The sequence below is a fragment of the Lampris incognitus genome, chromosome 4, assembly GCF_029633865.1.
Source record: "Lampris incognitus isolate fLamInc1 chromosome 4, fLamInc1.hap2, whole genome shotgun sequence".
In the NCBI taxonomy this organism is placed as follows: domain Eukaryota; kingdom Metazoa; phylum Chordata; class Actinopteri; order Lampriformes; family Lampridae; genus Lampris; species Lampris incognitus.
In genome coordinates this window covers 13,213,313-13,234,869 of record NC_079214.1, presented here as the reverse complement: position 1 = coordinate 13,234,869, position 21,557 = coordinate 13,213,313, and the positions used below count along the sequence as shown (strand labels likewise).

The following is a 21,557-nucleotide window of genomic DNA, read 5'->3' as shown; positions in this document are numbered from 1 at the left end:
TTGAATGAGCCCCTGCTGCAGAAAGGCACGGCGAGGCTGCTGCAGCCATGCAGTCGGTTCAGCTCCACTCAGCCGACTTAAGAAAAACAAATAACACTGACTTTGACGACCTGGCTGGCGAAAGCTAGTTCCGTTTGTCTCTCAGAGGTCACTTGGTGCCTGAATGCGCAACAATCTTCTGAATAGATTATAAAGTAGTGTAACGTGCATGGATAAGAAGACACGCTGGTCGCTGGCTGGCGGGTCTGACCCTTTAGTCGAGCGGTTAGCGATGTCTCCTGCGGTGCGGGCGATACGGGTTCGCGTCCCGGCCGCGGCAGTTCCTGTGGTTGCGTTGTCCCCCGAATTCGCTGCATTGGTGTCAGAAGTGGGATGGAGCGACCGTAAGGCCATCGGAAGCGTAGGCGCCCTGAGGCGCGAAGGAGCTGATATGCTTAAGCGCGGGGACGCGCTTCCCGAAGGAGGGGGGTAGTGTAACGTACATGGATTAGTAGACACGCTGGCCGCTGGCTCGCGGGTCTGACCCTTTAGTCGGGCGGTTAGCGATGTCTCCTGCGGTGCGGGCGATACAGGTTCGCTTCCCGGCCGCGGCAGTTCCTGTTGTTTCCCGAATTCGCTACAGTATGTTGGTGACGTTCGCGCAATTGTCGTTATGCCTGCTCAGTAGTCCAGGTAAGAAAACCAAAGAAAGTCGAGCCAGTTCGTCGTGTCCAGATGAACTGACTCAATTTTCTTTGATTCGTGAAAGCGGTTTCGTGTAATTTTGTCAATCTAGGAAGTAATTCCATTGTTGCATGTGTTGGGGAGTAACGGAATACATGTAACGGCGTTACGTATTTAGAATACAAAATATGAGTAACTGTATTCAAATAGTTACATTTTGATTTATGGTATTCAGAATACAGTTACATTCTTGAAATTAATGGATTACTTAAAAAAAATTCTTTGGTGCCATTCTTATTTTAAGAGGATTGCGACACAAAGTGCAGTGAAAGTGACACCTAAATGTTAGTTCAACAGTAAATTCAGTGAAACAGTATGCTATATTTTCATCTTTGTCTAAGGTTTTTCATTCTAACAGCTACGGAAATAAAGAAAAGGACGTGGAAAAGTTCTCTTCTTTTTGTTTACCAGATAAAAAAAAATCATAGATCTTTTGTGTGTACATACTCTTCTAGCCTTTGTTAATATATATTTAAGGTGACTCAAATCATTCAGCCAGCTGCTACAATAGAAGAAACACAATAGTCTACTCAAGTAAGTAGTATTATGCGAATGCTACATATACTGTTACACAAAATGTAAGAAAATATTAAAGTAATCCAAAGTAGAATACGTTACTCACGTTGAGTAATCTAACGGAATACGTTACAAATTACATTTCATGACATGTAATCTGTAGCGGAATACATTTAAAAAGTAACCCTCCCAACACTGGTTGTGAGTCACCTTGGATAAAACACTGGCTGAATGCTTCATCTGAGAAAATGCAATGACGGAGAGGATAATCCGCTCCACGTCTTGTCTACTGCCTTCAGATGACGTCCACGCTTACGCCCTCGCCAAGACCCTCGTGAAAGTCGCCTCGCCTGTGACGGTGGGACTCTACTCCGCGTGTGAGAATCGAATCAATATGATCCTCAAGCAAATGGAGGGTATGTACAGAACCTGACTGCTCCTGTTTCCCTCTTAGTCTACAGTACGACCCTTTCATTCAGCCAGCCTTTAAAAGTCATACTCTGGGACTTATTGTCAAACATAGAAATAAAAGTATTTGTCCCGAATCAATAAATTTAACTTCTTTACTTTATCATTCAATGCAAAATGACAAACCGATGCAAAAATAGTGGCGTGGCGGTCTATTCCGTTGCCTACCAACACGGGGATCGCTGGTTCGAATCCCCGTGTTACCTCCGGCTTGGTTGGGCGCCCCTGCAGACACAATTGGCCGTGTCTGCGAGTGGGAAGCCGGACGTAGGTGTGTGTCCTGGTCGCTACACTAGCGCCTCCTCTGGTCGGTCGATGCGCCTGTTCGGGGGGGGGGGACTGGGGGAGAATCGCGTGATCCTCCCACGTGCTACGTCCCCCTGGCGAAACTCCTCACTGTCAGGTGAAAAGAGGCGGCTGGCGACTCCACATGTAGCGGAGGAGGCATGTGGTAGTCTGCAGCCCTCCCCGGATCGGTAGAGGGGGTGGAGCAGCGACCAGGACAGCTCGGAAGGGTGGGGTAACTAGCCAATACAATTGGGGAGGAAAAAAAAGGGGGGGGGAATCCCAAAAAAAAGTAATCATAATCATTGTAATAATAATAATCCTTTGATTTAAAATGCAGTTGAAACCAGTGCTTAGAAAAAATGTGTAAAAATCTCATTTCTATTCAGCTGTAGTGATTTTGCTCCCAGAGTCAAAGAGCAGAAATGGTATTTTGAAATAAAAGAAGGTGTGAGTGTACAGTATGGTAATTTCACATCAAGCTGCTTACGGAGTCAACCACTCGGTATAATCTGGAATTATATTTCCCAAGCACGTCCGCTCAGAAGTTCAACTTTAAAAATGGAGAGTTAATAATAAGTGCTCTTAATATAAAACATATTGAGCAGTTACTCCTCGGGTAGACATACTTCAACAGGGGTTGAGGATTAAAGTCAAACTCCGGTATTTTTAACCTATTTCCTACGTTTCCTATCGCGAGGAGTCAAGCGGAGTGATGGGCAGCAGAATCTCTGAGATTGATTCAGTATTGACAGGGCTGGCGTCAGCCCCCAGCTGCACGCCAGGCTGCAGGGTAACCCTGCAGCGCAACGGCACTCGCTAAATCTCATCCGCTAAAGGCGCTTTTTGGTACCAACAAGCTGTGTTTCCGTTATAAAAAGACATCAATTCTAATTTTGTCGGTCAGCGATGGTCCTTTTTTCTTTTTTTGCACTTCCCTTCAGCTCTCACACGCCCACGCTGTCTTAAAAAGAAGAAGAAGAAACAAAAAGAGTGGCCCAGTGGTCAGCACTGTTGCCTCACAGCGAGAAGGCCCTGGGTTCGAACCCCAGGCCGTCCCAGGTCCTTTCTGTGCGGAGTTTGCATGTTCTCCCCGTGTCTGCGTGGGTTTCCTCTGGGTGCTCCGGTTTCCTCCCACCATCGAAAAGACATGCGTGTTAGGGTTAATACTCCTGCCTGTGCCCCTGAGCAAGGCAACAGAAAGAAGAACTGGAGTTGGTCCCCGGGCGCTGCAGCTGCCCACTGCTCCTGTACAATAGGATGGGTTAAATGCAGAGAGCAAATCCACTGTAACCTACAGTGACCAAATAAGTGGCTTTCTTCTTTCTGCGAAAACGAGCTCTTCACAGGGGGACAGAACGAGACTGATGCTCTGGGTCAGAGACGGACCGACGTCTATATAAGTCCAGGGATCAGGAACATTTATTTGTCATTTCATTTCATCGTTTCCCCCTGCCCACAGCAGTGCAACACAAAGCCAAAAACACATATCCAAGCTACAAAAAAACTACAAAAACTACAAAACACATGTATCCATCATGTAAAAGAACAAAAACAACCAAAACATATTTCATTGTCCAAGAGAGCGAACGCCAGGATGACTGTCGGAACTGCCGGTCTACGTAGGCTAGCAGTTAGCTTAGCCTGCCCCGCTTCCACGTCCTGTCAGACCGCCCTCGGTGTTTCCTCCTCGGGCGCAGAACCAGGCAGGGCCGTGGTCCCTAGGCCCACCGGATGCAGCAGACCAGGCTCCCCCAGCCGATCTAGCACCAGCTCTCCCAGCCATCAAATGAAGGCACAAATTCAGACGCAGATGCGGACAAAGACACTGCATGGACGGCACTGGGTGAGGCCGCCGCAAATGCAAGTTCGCACCGCCACCTTCCCGCACCAGTACTGGGTGAGGCTGCTGCAAACGGGAATTCGCGCCGCCATCTTCGGGGGAAAAAATGAATGTTTGATATTATGGTTGAGGCTCTTTAGACACTTCTTGACACATCCTGAGTCCGTTCTGAATCAATTTCAAAGTTTCTGCTACCCATAGCTGAGTTTGACTCATAACAGTAAAACAAGCTTAGGTTCAAAAATACTGGAGTTTTCCTTTAAGCGAACTGAGCCTTCGTGGTAGCATGGCTACTTTGCTGTAGAAAGCCCCTCTGCTGCCTCCCATCTTCAGAGCAGTTGGTTGCAGTTAGAGTGGGCGCAGCAACACTACTTCTTCTTCTTCCCACATCGTTTTTGTATTAAACGTGTTCCTTAATTCTTGCCCATCATCCAGCCTCCTTTTTCCCTGGTAAACAGATGTGTCTCCGATGCCGGGCTGGGGAACGGCTCATAACAGCCGGCCCCATATCATCTATCTCCTACGCCCACTGTGTCATTTAAAACATGACAGCAGGTAGACTTATGAAAAAGAGAGAGATTAGGGGAGAACGCTACCTCCCCTCGTCCTCCCTGGCACATTTGATGTCTTCTCAGCAAGAGTGATTTGCCATCCGCTTCCCTCCTGCAATGCATCATGCAGCCAGATGAGTCAAACTGGGACACAGATTCTAGAAAGTTTTGCATCCAGCCTCAGCCACATCCACAGAATGGAAAGTGTTTAAAGTGACGGCAGTAATGTCCTCCACAACGTCGGCTGTTTTCATTTGCTGTGAGCAGTGTTGATCTCGTGTGCAATTACGGGTTAAGGTCCTCCGCATAATCCGGCGCAGACAAGAGGCCAGAAGGTCACCAGCTTTGCATCCTCTTTAATAGGTGAGGCAATCGATACTCTCTAAATTGATCAGTGGTGCAGAGGTCAGCCTTCCTGGTGGACTGGGGGGGGGGGTGGAAATATTAAATGGTGCATTCCATTTATCCATGCCTCTGCAAAAAAAAAAACTTGACTCCTATTAATCTTGAACCACACGATGATTCGACTAAACCTGGACAATTGGTGAAAATCCCCTTCTTAAATGAATACCTGTGTGGTCCTCATTTATAAACCTTCCCTTGCATATCTTGGTCATCTGTGGATCCAGTAGGTTGTAGCTGATCAGCATCAGGTTGGCAGCAGGCGTGTGAGTCATGGCTAATCTTCTACTGGACCCCCCCCCCCCTGCAGTTTGCCTGCAAGGCCAACAGGTTTCTCTGCAAGGCCAACAGGTTTCTCGAGGACGAGATCAACAGCGGACTGAATTTCATCCACCGACATCTCAACGGCTTGGGAACATACACCCGGATATCATTGGGGGACTTCAGCTCAACATTCAACACCATTTTAGCGGCGCTCCTGCCGGCCGGGCTTTTCCAGCTGTGCACGCCTCACCCGGTCTGCCGGTGAATTACCGACTTCATGACCAACAGCAGGCAGGATGTGAAGCTGGTTAAACACACATGAAACACCCTGACCCACAGTACTGGCGCACTACGAGGATGTGCGCTTTCTATTCTACACCGCTTTAGTCCCTGTGCATAAGTGACCACGCCTCCACGGACCTCTCTGCAGTCATTAAAGAGCCTCTGGAAGTAAAATTATAGTGTACTTTCAGCCATATAGTATATACTGCAGGTATATAATTTGAGCAACCTTCCTTCTGCTTAAGAAATTATATGGTGTATCAAACATACTGCTTTTGGTTCTAATCTCTATTCTCACGGTTTCATACGCTGCTTTGGACATGGTTATTTTATACATCCATCCATCCATTATCTGAACCGCTTATCCTGCTCTCAGGGTCGCGGGGATGCTGGAGCCTATTCCAGCAGTCATTGGGTGGCAGGCGGGGAGACACCCTGGACAAGCCGCCAGGCCATCACACAGGGCCCACACACACACACACACACACACACACACATTCATACCTAGGGACAATTTAGTACAGCCGGTTCACCTGACCTACATGTCTTTGGACTGTGGGAGGAAACCAGAGCCCACAGGGGAAACCCACACAGACACGGGGAGAATATACAAACACCACACAGAGGACGACCCGGGGCGTTATGACCCCCAAGGTTGGACTACCCCGGGGCTTGAACCCAGGACCTTCTTGCTATGAGGCGACTGCGCTAACCACTATGCCACCGTGCCGCCTTATTGTTTATACATATATATATATATATATATATATATATATACACGTATATATATACGTATATACATATATATATATATATATGCGCATGTGTTTGTTTGTGTGTGTGATGTGTGAAATGCATCTCAATAGCACTTGAGCAGTTCTGGTGGGTACAACACTTTTGCCCCATCCCTCACCAAGCTTTAAACTTGCCAAGCTGACATGGTCCTCCTTGTCAATTTTGGTTATTCAACCAACAACCTCGCAGTTATTAGTTTGCTCCTTTACCTTTGGGCAAACAGTCTACCGAGGTTGGTTAATCTTCTCATCAGCTCTGAATTCCATAAATTCTGGTCATCGCTGTATATCACATAGGAAGTTAAACGGTTTATCCCGAATGTAAATATAATCAGTCTTTGTCTCTTTCTAGTGTACATGGAGAGGGAAGCTCTGAGGATGGAGCAGGAATACAACGGGAGATCCCGGCCTCGCCCGGTTAAACTCTCCCTCACTGGCTTGCTAGCTCTCATCGGCAGATTACTTTTCTACAAGCCTATTTGGACTGAGGAGAGCCAGCAGCACCATAACATCAGGTTTATTTATGTGCACTTTAGTGCCTGGCATTTCTCAGGCAGTGACCTGCTGTGGGCAGGGCTGACAATACGACTGTTCCAGGCCATGCAAGTGAACTTTGGGAAATTACCGATAGGACTGTATCGTATGGCTCAATATGATGAAGACGACGAAGTCGTCGAAAAGGTCGTGGATTTGTGTTTACTTGGGCGCTGAAGCAATACATGAAATTTTCTTTATTTACAGATAAGGCTTTACATGTGTATACCTAAAAGTGCTCAACCTCTCTCTTCACCTCTCTTTCTACCCCCCCCCCATATATATATTTGGATTTAACATATATCAGACTGTGGAGGATGGTCCAAATGAATGGAGGTCGAAGAAGCTCTGCTGCTGCCCTCTGTGGCTTGTCTGCCTCGCCACTCTTCTGACCGCCCTGATCATCATGGTCCTCCTGGTAATCCTTGGCTTTCCAAAGGAAAATGTGGACACGGGTGAGAGCGAGGGGGGAGACGAAATGAGTAACAGCAAGGTAGGCGTATTGGAGGGCGTTGCCATTGCTGCGTTGGGAGTCCCTGCAGCAGGCGCTGTGAGGTTCATCTTTCTGATGGGTAAGAACCTCATCTTCACCCAGGACCTGAACATCAGACGGGGAATGGACAATGAGCAGGTCAGCAACAAGCTGGGCTTCATGAACGAGGTGAGAAAAGAGATGTGGCTGCTGTCCAACTTCATCCACTTCATGGAGTTATTCGAGAGGAGAAGGATCCGTGTGGTGCTGAAGATCACCAACCTGGACCGCTGTTCCCCCCGGAAAATCGTTGCCGTCTTAGATGCCATGAATATTTTGCTTTCAGAAGTGGACAGTCCCTTTATTTCCCTTCTGGCAGTCAACCCAGAGGTAGTGGTACAAAAAGTTAACTTCGCAGACGGCTGGTTCAGTAAAGAGGACAGAGCTTATGCATTTCTGAATCGAATTGTTACGCTGGCTTTCACAGTTCCGCCATTGTGTGATGCATCAAAATGCAAGGTTTTTCACAGCCTGACCTGCCCAGAATTTGCTAAGGACCTACAGATAAAAACAGATGAACAGAGCTCTAAGCCAGCATATCCCCTTGATGACTTTTCGGTGGCAAATGCAGAAATAAATGAGTCACTCAACCCGCTAATAGATACAACTACTGCAGCATGGGAGCCGAGCGAGGAGGAAGTGGAGAATCTGATCAGCTCTGCTTTTAAGAGCATCTTGAGCAGCCACAATGGAAACTTAACGAGTTACATCTTGGATGATTCGATATCTATGAGGAGGGTGATCAACTCCATAAGAGTGACTGTGATAATTATGACCACATTTAAGGTACAGCTTCCACCGCCGGAGCACATTGCAGCCTGGGTGATCTTGGCCAATCACTGGCCATGCCGCCTCAGCTGGATCTTTCAGTGTTTGGAGGACGACCAGCAGAGAGCTGAAATCGATGCCACAAATGTGGCCGCCACTGATAAGTCTAAGACTTTATGGGAAATCTTCAGAGAGTCCAGAGCAGAACTCTACATGATGCGGGAACAGATAGACGACCTTCTGGAGAACGACAGTGATCCCGAGATGTTTGAGAGGTTTCTCAAAGTAGATTTCCAGTTCACGGTAGAGGACCTGGAGAGGTTTAAACTTGCAACAGTAAACCTGGACGACTCGATTAAGAACGAGTTGGGCAAGATCAGAGGGACGTCCCGGCTAAAAGATTCTGTCTGGATGAGGAAACTTGCCTCTCTGCCAATCAGAGTCGTGGTCAACATGAGTGAGGAGGATGTCTGCAAAGAGGTAAGCTTATTCTATTTGTTTCTATTCAAATGGGCATTTACTCAATTTAATGTGTCCATTGTACTTTGCATCAAGGTACGAATGAATAAAACATGCTGGGACTCTTTTTACTTCAACAATAAGGTTTGACCTGAGAAATATATTGATTTCCATGAATAATTAACTAAAACATTCCTTTTCTTGTGTTCCGTTTCCCATTATCTACAAGCTGAAAAGGTTGAATTTCCCTGATAAGTATGCTAATGTTGTAAGAAGCAATGACCTCAGCGGCCAAGCCTTGGTCTTCGGTGACGTGGATGACCTCAAATTACTCTTTCAAATGACAGCTGGTGAGTGGACAACTTTTAGACTGCACTTCCTGGGTTTCTACTCATATCTCCGCCCACAATATAAGGCCGTGCAGCGTCCCACTAATCATCTGCAGAACCAACTGCCAAGAAGCTCTCACCTTGTTCCCCATCACCATTCATCAGCTAGGAGCCTAGCTTTCCAATGAATGTGGTTTATCAAGAGTACCTCAATAAGAACAGCTTAGACGTGTGGTTTAAGTGCCAAGCACCCAGCCAGTTTCTGACCTCTAAAGTCTGAAATGTACAGCAATTATAGAAGTTGGACATTCCCAAATGATGTTATATAAATGTAATCCATTATTATTAGTAGTAGTATTATATCAGGGTAGAGAAAAATAAAATTTGTAATAATAGTTCTACAACTCTGATGTGAATTTTCGCCATGTTTTTGCCAGTAGTACATTTGCTTGATGTATTTCACTTTCTCGTAATATGTGAAACTACTGTTCCCTGTTTCTTTAAAGACCTGCAAACTCAAATGCAAGGTCAGAGTTCAGAGAATAGCCAGAAGATTCTAAAACTGGGGGGCGTCCGGGTAGCGTGGCGGTCTGTTCCGTTGCCTACCGACACGGGGATCAGCGGTTCGAATCCCCGTGTTACCTCCGGCTTGGTCGGGCATCCCTACAGACACAATTGGGCCGTGTCTGCGGGTGGGAAGCCGGATGTGGGTATGTGTCCTGGTCGCTGCACTAGCGCCTCCTCTGGTAGGTCGGGGCGCCTGTTCAGGGGGGAGGGGGAACTGGGGGGGGAACTGGGGGGGAATAGCGTGATCCTCCCACGCGCTACATCCCCTTGGTGAAACTCCTGTCAGGTGAAAAGAAGCGGCTGGCGACTCCACGTGTATCGGAGGAGGCATGTGGTAGTCTGCAGCCCTCCCCGGACCAGCGGGGGGGCAGGGAGCAGCGACTGGGACGGCTCGGAAGAGTGGGGTAATTGGCCAAGTACAATTGCGGAGAAAAAGGGGGGGATCAAAGAAAAAAAATTATATAAAACTTGGAAACAACTTAAAGAGTTTATCTGGGTATGTAGGAAAACAAATAAAAACCTCAGTTTTGTGGTCGTGAATACTTTATTTAACAATGGCAAGTGACAAAGGTGATACAATGTGAATGTGCAGCGGTGAATAACTGTCATCATTAAGATTAATGAATGTATAACTGTCATAAATTCATAAAGCAGAGTATAACCATGCAAAACTGTTAAATGAAGAAACGATGTTCATCCTAATAAATGTAAGTGTGTATTTATTTGTATGGGGTACATTTCTAAATAATATGCTCGTCTATATATAAAAACAGATCTGGCATTATGCTGATTGGTTTATGCAATATCAATATCAGCGTGGTCTCACACACAGTGAATTTCTTTTATCGTTCCCAATTGAAATTTTCTAGCATTGACTTGGGGAAAAAAAAAAATATATATATATATATATATATATATATATATATATATATATATATATATATATATATACCAGCAAGCTCCAGACACTTTATGTGCAGAGATTACACTGTTACACAAAACTAACTAGCTCTTTAAAACTAAAGAACCTAAAACATACTTCACCTTTTTTTTTCTTTAAGATTATTTTCTCGGCATTTTCACCTTATTGACAGTGATAGTAGAGACAGGCAGGAGAGGCAGGGCAGATGACATGCAGCAAAGGTCCCGGGCCGGATTCGAACCCAGGCCGCTGCTGTGAGGACTCAGCTTCATGTGGTACACACTCTACCGGGTGAAGCTACCGGGGTGCCCCCATACATACCTCACCTCACTTTATCAGAACATTTATACTTTTTCAGATTCAGCTTGTCAACCTCCAATAGTTTCCATCCTTATAACCAAGTCAATATTAAAAAAAAAAAAAAGGAAACTGCATCCTATACACTTTGTCACTCAAAAAACATAATTAAGTTCACAACATGATATAGTTTGTGTGTTTAAATATCGCCGCATGACGAACAGATGTTTCCCTAAAAGGGAGAACATCCTTTGGTGTACCAAATGGGGGAGTGGGAATGTTATACATCTTCAGCATCTCCAACTTCACATCCAGGCATTTACATAAACAGTGGCATCTTCGGTCTCTCTGTTTTAAAACAGTGATAAGTATACACAAGATGTGCAAGCTGTCTAACTAACAGCAACACAACATCACCTGCTGCTTTTGCCTGCACTAAACATTCTGCTGCAAACCACTTGCTGCAGGCCGCTGAGCTACAGCGATGTCTTACAGCTTGTGGACTGACCTGTCCCTTTTACTCACCAATTAAACGTGCTCTCGGTTTTACTTAATTCACTTTTACTTCATTTTAGAGCTGGAGGAAGTCCTGTTTGTGATTATGTTTTCAAAATGGAGGGCAGAAGTTGTTCATACACTTGCAGAGGAATGCATATTACAAAGTAGTGAAATGAAAATATTGATTGCAATACATTCTTGGCATTTAAGATTAAGGCAAATACATAAAAATAAAATAAAATAGCATACAATTGCATGTAAATATAATAGCATAATGCTATGTCTCAGAATAAAGATTTTTTTTCTCAATTGCATATTAAGACGCACAGTGTGTTTTATATATATATATATATATATATATATATATAATATTCAAGGCACATGACAAAAGCCATTTAAAACACACAAAAAAAGTACTCCAGGCATTGCATCGTCTCTTACAAACCAAGTGGCTACACATCATGTCAGAAATACCAGTTAAACTGTCTGCCGTCAATACAATACACAAAAATTTGAAAACAGGAGCGTCCCGCTTTTGGCAACCAAGACCAGTTCAGATACTTGGGCTTTAAAAATAAAAGACATTAAGGAATATACCAGCATCTCATTAGAATTAATGTTATATTGCCCTCAACAAAATAAAATAATAGTAATTAGGTGACACATGCATATTAAGGAAGGAAAACTGTGATTAAGAACGGCATCCAAAATAGAGGCCTTGTAGTTAAGTTAGCAGTATCGTCTCTGTATGCATTGTCAATACTTAGCACTTTGCCAAGAATCGGTATCATATAAGCTTTGCAATAGGGCTGGGCAATATATCGACATTATATCGATATACTGATGTAAGACTACATAACCTCATCATGACATGACACAAGCGTTGTCTGTTCCTGGTTTGAAATGCTGCATTAGAATAAAGAGATGCGATTTCCTGAACTTATTAGGCCGTTCTAGCTGTTATATTATTCGTCTCTACCTGTTTGGACATCATATCCACATTACTAATGAGAGTTTAAATGCCATCGTGTAAATATTTTGAGAGCACCAATAGTCATTTCTACAACATTGTCAAAATATTAATATCGAGGTATTTGGTCAAAAATATATCGTGACATTTGATTTTGTCCATATCGCTCAGCCCTAACTTTGCAACTTGACAACTATAAGCGACATTCAAAAAAAAAAAAAAAAGAAAAGAAAAGAAAGGTAACAACGATTTAACACTGGAACGACCGGGATTTCACTCCTACCTGAAACGACCATGGGCAGTCAAAATGACCGCCGGGTTTTAAACTCTATATTCTGTTAAGATAAATACCAATTGAGATATTAATGCGTTGCATATGTTAGTATGTCTGTTAGGAAATGACTGACACCAAAATTAAAATTTTATCAACTATAATACTCTTTTTAAACTATTTAAACTTCAGAGAGACATGGCTGAACTTGAATAGCAAAATTTAAAAAGTTAAAATATTACCTGAAAAACAAAACGGAAAACACATATTGCTAATGTAACAAACGTAACAAGGCCTATAAAACGTGAACTGTAAAACTGAAAATAACAATTGACACCATCCCAAACAACGACCGGAACTTTAAAAACTACTAGAATGACCATGGGCCATCAAAATTACCGCCACGGTTTGTCAAGATCAGGGTTGTCAAGATAAATACCCAATTGAGATATTAATGCATTACATATGTTAGTATGTCTGTTAAGAAACGACTGACACCAAAATTAACATTTTGGCAAGTTTAGTACTATTTTTCAAACAATTTAAAACGGCCGCTGTCCAACGCCTGTAAATACTGCAACGCCGCGGTGGTAATCATGGTGCGTCTGAAACGGCGGCTGCACCCAGACATGTTGGAAATAATCAAAAATCAAGTGTAGACTCTCACTCTGTACTGGAGGATGCTAGTGTGTTTCCAGGACAGAGAACTGAACGTTGCGAAGGAAATGATGCGACCAACACACGTCGTAAATAGTGACATGACGCGCACGATCACGCGCAAATTGCGAGCAATCATTTTGACCGCTCTTGGACGTTTTAGGTAGATCTTAACTAATTTTTTTTTATGCAATTGATCTGAAACTAATTTTAATGCAAATATATGCAATTTTAGTAGCATTCATGTTGCGGCAGGTCTGTACCTTTTTTTTTTCCACAAAGTTATTAAACTTTGAAAATCCAAAACCGTCACAATGACGGCCCCGGTCGTTCTGGTGTTAAACAGCCAAAACAAGACACAGTGGTAAAACAATGAACACGTCTTAGAAAGGTTTAGTCATTCCTGATAAAGTATTTAGCATCGAGCCGATACTACGAATACCTCCGGCCGGTCTGCTGAAGCTTACTTGCGTCCAAGTGACTCGGCCAGCTTCTTTAGTCTCTTCTTCAGCTCCAGGGGAAACTTCTCATAGCATTTTTTACACACGGGCTTCATGTCGAACTCCACAAACTTGTTCCTGCAAAGAACAGAGGACCACTGTGAATAAGTGAGAGTATTTAAAAATGTCTTTATGTATATCTTATACCTAACATATGCAGATTTAAGCCGTACATGCTTGGGAGAGCTTTGGAACAGTGTCCCAGAATTTCTATCATTCTCACATTATATTATGGCAACAATGGCCAAATGTTTTGAACACATCATCCCTGCCGCTGATCTGGAATTGACATCTGGAATTCATCCTATTTAGTCTGCAAGATGAATATCCTTTGTCCTTTAATGAACATTAGGACTAAGAGTGTTCATTAACATTTCAAAATGGCATCTTTTCTGCTGGTGAATTCATATGCATAATTTTCATATTCTCATGAATCAATCTTGAAAAAAGAAAATAATAAAATGAAATGGCATCATCAATTCATCAAGATGAGAGGAGGGATGGGAAAAAAATTAGACCGAGATGGTACGAACCAAAATATGCATGAGGATGAGGAAAGGCTGAGATGGAAAGAGAATAACTAAGTCTACAGACAGATAGTGGGTTTTTTCTTGCGATCTTTGGCGTCCCGTTCACGTCGGGCCAGGCGGCGTTTCAGCTCCTCGGGCATGTGCTCATAGCAGTGCCTACACACTGGTTTCAGGTCAATTTCCACAAACTTATCTCTGGGTTAGTACAGGCGCAGTGGTGCAGAAAGGTATTAGAAGACAAATTGAAGAGTAGAGGAAAAGAGGAGGGGCGCCAGAGAGGGGGAAGAAGCACAAGAGAAAAGTGAAGTACTAAGAGGCAGCAGTTACAAGTAGGAAGTTTAGAAAAATCGATGTGGAGGATTTTGATCGGAGAAAGTGTGAATCAGTTGGAATCGTGGGGGTTGGGGAATAAAAGACACGGGACACGGCCTGATGCAACTTACTTGAGGGTGAGTTTTGTGTTGCAGGTGGAACAAGAGAAGCAACTGACACACCAGGCCTTATTCAGAGCTGACACCACTGAAAGAGCGAGACGGGAGACAAGGAGAAGAGAGTGAGATGCAATCCTCCAATATAAAACTGAACATGTCCAAAACAAAATAGATATTTAAACAATTTAAGGGCATACAAATGACACTGTGCTAAATATGTGACGTCTGGTCAAACTCACCGTCACCCTCAATCACACGGTTGCAGTGATAGCACACATCACCAAAGAGCTGGGAAAGTAGACACAAATTATGTATTTATACTGTAAATATTTTATTTATACTGTAAAAATTACTATATAAACCAAAATCAGTAAGTCTGGCCAAGTATTAAACAGTTAAAGTTACTTTGTTTGACGTTTTTAATTAGGAGTTTTCAACCACAACCCAACACAATGCCCTTCTACCAAGTCATAAACCCAGTCAGATCTCTGGGCCTCATTTTTCTTACCTGGTTATAGTGAGTCTCACAGTAAGCCAGCCCCTTCCTCTCGTAATGGCGGTGACCCAGGAAAGGCTTCTCGCACTTAGCACAGACAAAATGCTGCAAACAAAACAAAAACACAAGAGCAAGCTGCATTAGCGACACCTAGAACGATGTAGACGCTTCCCCGTAACTGCTGAAAGGATGGGGAGGAGCGCCGAGGCTGCATCCTTCCCTAAATGGAAGCACATTTCAGCAAGGCGTCGATCTCATGTGAGATTAGGGCTCCGTTTTCAGTCCGTAATGAAATCTGGCCTGAAGCAGCGTCGCAGACATACTACGTGATGTTTGAAATTATACCACGGTCACGGAGAATACTTGTTTCTGTTCGCCTGGCTGAGATTTAATCACTGTTCTACATTCATATGCTGACCACAGTTACTATATAACCACAGCAACACGCTGAATCAGTGGCAAGCCCATTAAATATTCAACACTTCAGATTAATAGCTGACTTTTCAATCATAATTCTGAGTCCAAAACATTGAACAAAAACTAAGTAAATGCTTTTATTCTAATTTTTTGGAAAGTGACCATGGTATAAGCAGGATAATCTATGACAAAGTGCATTAAAGGATTTGAAAGTAAAAGGTTGCACTCCAAAACTCCACACAGAGGACGACCCCCAAGGTTGGACTACCCTGGGACTCGAACCCAGGACCTTCTTACTGTGAGGCGACCGCGCTAAGCACTGCACCACCGTGCTGTGTGGAGTTTGCATGTTCTCCCCATGTCTGTGTGGGTTTCCTCCGGGTGTTCCGGTTTCCTCCCACAGTCCAAAGACATGTAGGTCAGGTGAATCGGCCATACTAAATTGTCCCTCGGTGTGTGTATGTGTGTGTGTGTGTGTGTGTGTGTGTGTGTGTGTGTGTGTGTGTGTGTGTGTGTCAGCCCTGTGATGACCTGTCAACGTGTCCAGGGTGTCGCCCCGCCTGCCGCCCAGTGACTGCTGAGTTAGGCCCCAGCATCCCCTCGACCCTGAGAGCAGGATAAGCGGTTTGGACTCCATGACGGGGCAACCATTGTCTCTGCATTGTACGTTAAAATCCTTTACCACCTTGCCATCGATTACCGCTACCTCATACCAGGCAAATCAGCATTTTCTTAAACAGGCTCTAAAAATCTATTTTCATTTCAATTAATCTTTGCAAATTAGCACAGAAAGCTTTTTCTTTAGTACAGAGTTCGCTGTGCTTAGTCTTAATGTTATTATGTGGGGGAAAAGAACAGTGGCGTGGAACGCACCCCCTTTTCAACTGTGCCAAAAAGTGACACTCGCAGTATGCATGGCAACAACGCTCACATCGAGGATGGGCATAAATAGAGACGCCAAGTGCGAGCTAATAGGAACGGAGGAGAAAGTCACAAAGCAAACTGTCATCAATTCACTAAATGTAGCCAACGCCGTTTTTCACCACTAACAGAGCACAGTAAGAAAAGCATGTCCCCGTATTGTGTCACATCGTCTTCCAGCACGTGCATGTGCACATGCACGTGCACGGAGGTGATGTTTTGCCATATTTCTGCAGACATGAAATCAGAAAACGACAACATGCCAACAGGGGGGATGATTCGTAGGGTGTCATTGATCACACATGCTTTTATCAAATTGATTTAGTTACAGTAGAAATCAATTACAGTGATCCCATCTGCCCAGGCCAATACAATCACTATAAATCACTGTAGTCAATCATTTTAAACTGAGGTTTTTAATCATCTAATTGATATGGATACACTTAATAAGCAAATCAAATGTAATGAAACAGACAAGTTCTCTATGAGATTTAATCTACTGAGAGACAGTAGCCTACTGTTGGAAACTGTACTGTAACAAATTACCAGCAGCTTAAGGTTAAAGCAGGTTAAAGCAACATGTTGTCTTGAGTACATTTTTAATAACAGTACGCCGATGCCTAAAAATGAAAGAAAGCCTATGCCAATTCCGACTAACTATGAGAGGCGGATCATTTGAGCATATGTGACACCGTTAAGTATCATGAAAGCAAGCGAAAAAAATAATCAAACATCCATCCATCCATTATCTAAACCGCTTATCCTGCTCTCAGGGTCGCGGGGATGCTGGAGCCTATCCCAGCAGTCACTGGGCGGCAGGCGGGGAGACACCCTGGACAGGCCGCCAGGCCATCACAGGGCCGGCCGACACACACACACACACACACACACACACACACACACACACACACACACACACACACACACACCTAGGGACAATTTAGTACGGCCAATTCACCTGACCTACATTTTAATATTCAATATTAAATTATCTTCTTTTGCCTTAGTTTTAAAATACCATACCTAATAATTTCTCATATATGGAAAACCCAAAATTATCATTTTAAGCAGACCATTTGATCACAATATCTGGATTGTTTAATCAGCGTTAGTATAGGAATAATTCTGTCCGGCGACTTTTGATCATCATAAGCGGCTGATCAGTATAACCTGATCACAGTTATATATACTGGTAAACAGTAACTACATTCTACATCCATGAGTCCAGATCTGTAAATAACAAACCCAGCTTTCCTAGGCTGCTTGCTGATCTCAAGCAACACATTTCAACTCTGTAGCTGAATGTAATAACAAAAAAAGCTGTTAAAACATAAAATAACATCTTGTGATTTAATCTTGTTTGATTAAAAAAAATTTACACAGAGGAAGCGAAGCGGCTGCAACTAAAGTAAAGAAATGTAAGCCTGACAGCAATACAGAACAGAGAAAACAAACATACATGAAAAGAGATGGCTTAAATATTGGTGAGGTGCTTGACGGGATTTTATACTTGTTTCAGTTTCACGCAACTAGACGGTGGTGGTGGTCATGCACCATGGAAATGTATTCAACATATATGTTAGACATAAAGGATATTGTTTTGCGGAGAGAAACTAAGAATTTAAGCAAAACAGAGTTGTTTACAAGAAAGGCTCCATTTAGGTGCCTTTAATAAGTTAATTTAGAGGAGTCAGGCAAAATAATCTTGACTTATTGTCTCGCACAAACCTCCACATGCCACTGCTTGCCCATGGCATTGACGACGCGCCCCTCAATGGGTCTCCTGCAAGCACCACAGATCGGGACACCCATCTTGTCATGGCAGGGCAAACAGTAGAGCTCGCCCTTCAGCTCCCTTGCATCAGATGTCAGCTCCTTGCTATAGGAAGACAATAAAAGTGTCACAAAACAGGAAGTGCACGAAGTGGACAAAATGTGATTCTGGTCTCTAATCTTTATGTGTAACCAGAATAGATTCTGACACTTAAGTTCTATTGTTCGCTAAAGAAGAAGATACTGGAGGACAGTGTTGAGACTGACCCACAGTTGTTGCAGTTGAAATGGTCAGGGTGGTAGGGGTCATTTTTGAAGATGAGCGGCTGCTCTTCAATGATGGCGTGGCACTTCTGGCAGATGTACTTTCCCAGGCCACGAGCCTTCTCGCGGTTATGGCATGGGCGGCAAAGGTGCCTGCCATGAAGCAAAACAGGGCATAACACAGGATTGTAAGGAATGTCAAGACATAGAAGGAAGTGTCAGTTTAATTTTCGGTTATATGAAACACACAACATTTGACTCTTTTTCAAACTCTAAAATCAATGTCTGACGTGTCTGTTAATTCACAGAAAATCAACATAATAGGCCTGGGACACTCACCTGCCAGCATTCTTAACAAACCCCACATCAGCAAGAACAGCCTGGCAAATGTTACAACAGAAGCAGTCGGGATGCCAGCTGTTGTTCATAGCCTTAATCACACGACCAATGATGAACTCCCCTGTAAGCAATATGTTGAAAATAAGCTTGAGGTATGTATATAAGTATGATTTTACAGTGAATTACTATTTGTTGTGTTTGAATGCTGTTTAGCCTAACTTATGGTTCTGGGTGACTTGACCGCGGGGCTTTGCTGTGAGCTACAACGGTGTCTCCACAGCTGTGAAAGGGGCTCCGCTGTAGCCTACGGTCACCTCAAAAACGAAACTGCACGTTGAGGCTATACAGGCTGAGTAGGCGCCACAATAACTGTGATTGGGTTGTTTGAGCCGCTTACCTTCTACCCATTACCGGCACCCGGCAGTTCATCAGTCTGTGCATTCAGCGAATGAACACAGCAAATTCCTCATCCTCTTGCCTCAACATGTTCATTGGTCTCACGGACCATTTTGTCCTTCTCAATACTGCCAACAAAATTAGCTTGTTTTTGCTCATTGTTAATCTTCGCTTCACTGCCTTTGTTACCAATGAATGTGAGAGGAACGTAAACACGATTACTTACTTTACTGCCTGATTCAGCCGCATGCTAGCATGCATGACATTGCCATCTAGTTTGTGACAGTGCCATGAACGTGCACGGGCTGCATCCGCACAGTATTATAAATCAGATGTTACGCCGTAAGCACCTACTGCAGGGCCCTATGGTCACGTCAATGCAGAATCATAAATCTCCCCCTCAGTGTTTTAGGCCTGTATTAGTCCTATTTGTTATCTTATTAGGGAATCCTCCCTATTATCATTACATTTGCATTTTCTCATTCTGTCTGCTCTCTCTACATCGCAGCTAGTGAAGATTCAATTTGAGCTCCCTGTGGAATAAAGGTGCATTTAGTACTCACCACACTGGTGGCAGCAAGGAGCAAAGAGCATCTGGAAGTCGTGCTCGCAGTACTTCCTGCCTTCAAACTGTGTAAAAGAAAAAAGAAAAGAAGGACACACCACAGCATAAGATAAACAATTCAACTGATTTCTTTCTTTTCCTGTAGGAGAACCATACACATAATAACCAAGAGCAGAATAAGGCGAGACTGTCAGTGATACCCCGGATATCTCAAACGAAATGAATATATGGGAAAGTAAAAACAATAAAAAATAAAAAATATTTTGTGATGTTAAAATGCCACCTCATAAAAGAGTCCCTCTGGGAACTGCTGGAAGCACTGGGCGCAGACGAAGCACTGCTCGTGGTACAGCTCGCCGTTGCTATTGACGATCTTCTCCGCCGGGGCGAAGCCGCTCTTGCAGCGCTCGCAGGCCGCGGTGGCCAGGGCGTTCGCCATGCTGCTGTACGTGACAAGCAAAACACACACACACAAAACAGGTTAAGCGACAACACCAGAGGTTTAACAAACCCTCCCAAATCCCCGACACAACTGTAGGATGAATGGCTAAACGGTCTAATCATTTCATACGTCACTCCTCCCTGGACGGTGGCTGGCCTCTCCGCGAGCCGCGCCGACGCTACGGTACGTGGGAAGTATGGTGCGGCTCGCGCGCTCCGCCGCTTCTCGCGCTCATCGGGGTCGACATCGCCTAATTTGGTAATACAAAGCTGGATCTACCGAGTCATTGTTGCGTTCTGCGTAAACTTCCTGTTAGAAGCCGCCCGAGTCGATAAGGACGTGTTGCGGTATATGACAGCTGGTTTAGCGGGGGGGGGGGCAAAGGCTTTGGTGGGATTGTTTAAAGTCTCTCCTCCTAAAACAATGTGCATGTTGTCGTGCCTGTATTACGCTGCTTTCGGGAAAGTAGAGAGAGGGGGGTTTAAAGTCGTTTTGTTGGTTGGGAAAGCTCGGGTTGCTTCAGTACCGGGCCAGTGGTTTTGGTTGGTCTGGTTTCAGCCCACGAATAGAGAATTTAAATTCATTTTCTGGCCGGATTTTGAATGTTTCAATTTGATCCCACTTTTTCTTTTTTTCTTTTTTAAATAGCTCGCCGCTAGCGTTAGCCAAGTAGCTAGCGTTAGCCAAGCAGCTAGCGCTAGCCAAGTAACTAGCGTTAGCCAAGAGGCTAGCGTTAGCCAAACAGCTAGCGCTAGCCAAGTAGCTAGCGTTAGCCAAGCAGCTACCCGTTAGCATGCTAACGATGTGAAACGCTAAAGAATGGCAGATTTTATTTTATTTATTCCCCCCCCCCCCGATTACCAAATGGACAATAGACGCACGACAAACTGGAAACTGTGAAATATTACGATACCCGCTAATTCTCGCTGTTATTCGGGGCAACCTTAAAATAAACTCGGGCCGGACCCCTCGTAGGGGCGGAGGGACTTACGATCCGAACGTTAGCTTAGCTACGTTAGCGTCCGGTTGGCCCTTGGGAGTCGAGTTGCTTGAAAACTGCGAAAAGTGACCTTTCACTTCGTTCATACAGGCGAACCTCTTACCTGCCCGTCATTTCTGCCACGCCCAGCATCACCTCTCAGCGCCCCGATGTGGAAATAATAAGTTTACGAATCCCCCTTTTTTCTTTTTTTTCTTTTTTACCCGGAATGAAAAAGTGGAAAAAGTCGAAGCGCAGGACTGTCACGCCACTGCGACCGCCCTCCCCCTCGGAGCCCCCGTCTGGGTTTGGGCCGGCCGGGACTCACCCAGTTTGGGAGGGTCTTGGTGTTACTCTGATTTATTCCAGTTCAGATTTATTCTCTTTCTCTTACAACGAACAAGGAGACGCCGAGTTGCATAGTCACAGGAAAGTGCACATTTTGGTCTAAGTGTAAAAAAAACAGCTGTGCAAGGAGCCATTATTTTACAACAAATGGTACTTCTAATAATGATGTAATTTACATGTAGAGCAGTAGTAATATGTGCAGGGTAATAGTGCACCAAGGTAGT

General features: G+C 44.2%; 2 protein-coding genes across 7 annotated transcripts; one reads left to right on the top strand and one right to left on the bottom strand.

The window, feature by feature from the left end:
* Positions 1 to 1,492: 1,492 nt before the first annotated feature.
* nkpd1 (NTPase, KAP family P-loop domain containing 1) lies at positions 1,493 to 8,938 on the top strand. Its single transcript, XM_056278843.1, has 4 exons — positions 1,493 to 1,655; positions 6,481 to 6,809; positions 6,970 to 8,442; positions 8,651 to 8,938. Exons 1-4 carry the CDS (start codon positions 1,493 to 1,495, stop codon positions 8,936 to 8,938), a joined length of 2,253 nt encoding a protein of 750 aa, XP_056134818.1.
* A 2,444-nt stretch (positions 8,939 to 11,382) lies between these two features.
* lims1 (LIM and senescent cell antigen-like domains 1) lies at positions 11,383 to 21,386 on the bottom strand. 6 transcript variants are annotated; one of them, XM_056278333.1, is made up of 11 exons: positions 21,110 to 21,386; positions 19,848 to 20,007; positions 19,563 to 19,629; positions 18,604 to 18,724; positions 18,268 to 18,417; positions 17,956 to 18,106; positions 14,902 to 14,994; positions 14,633 to 14,681; positions 14,406 to 14,481; positions 14,023 to 14,157; positions 11,383 to 13,510 (listed from the first exon to the last, which is right to left on the bottom strand). In XM_056278333.1, the coding sequence occupies exons 1-11, from the start codon at positions 21,136 to 21,138 to the stop codon at positions 13,396 to 13,398; spliced, it is 1,146 nt and encodes a 381-aa protein (XP_056134308.1). In that variant the 5' UTR covers positions 21,139 to 21,386; the 3' UTR covers positions 11,383 to 13,395. The 6 variants fall into 6 exon arrangements, with proteins under 6 accessions (XP_056134308.1, XP_056134304.1, XP_056134305.1 ...); XM_056278329.1 differs by lacking the exon at positions 14,023 to 14,157; XM_056278330.1 differs by lacking the exon at positions 14,023 to 14,157 and having other exon boundaries at positions 19,848 to 20,004.
* Positions 21,387 to 21,557: the final 171 nt, after the last annotated feature.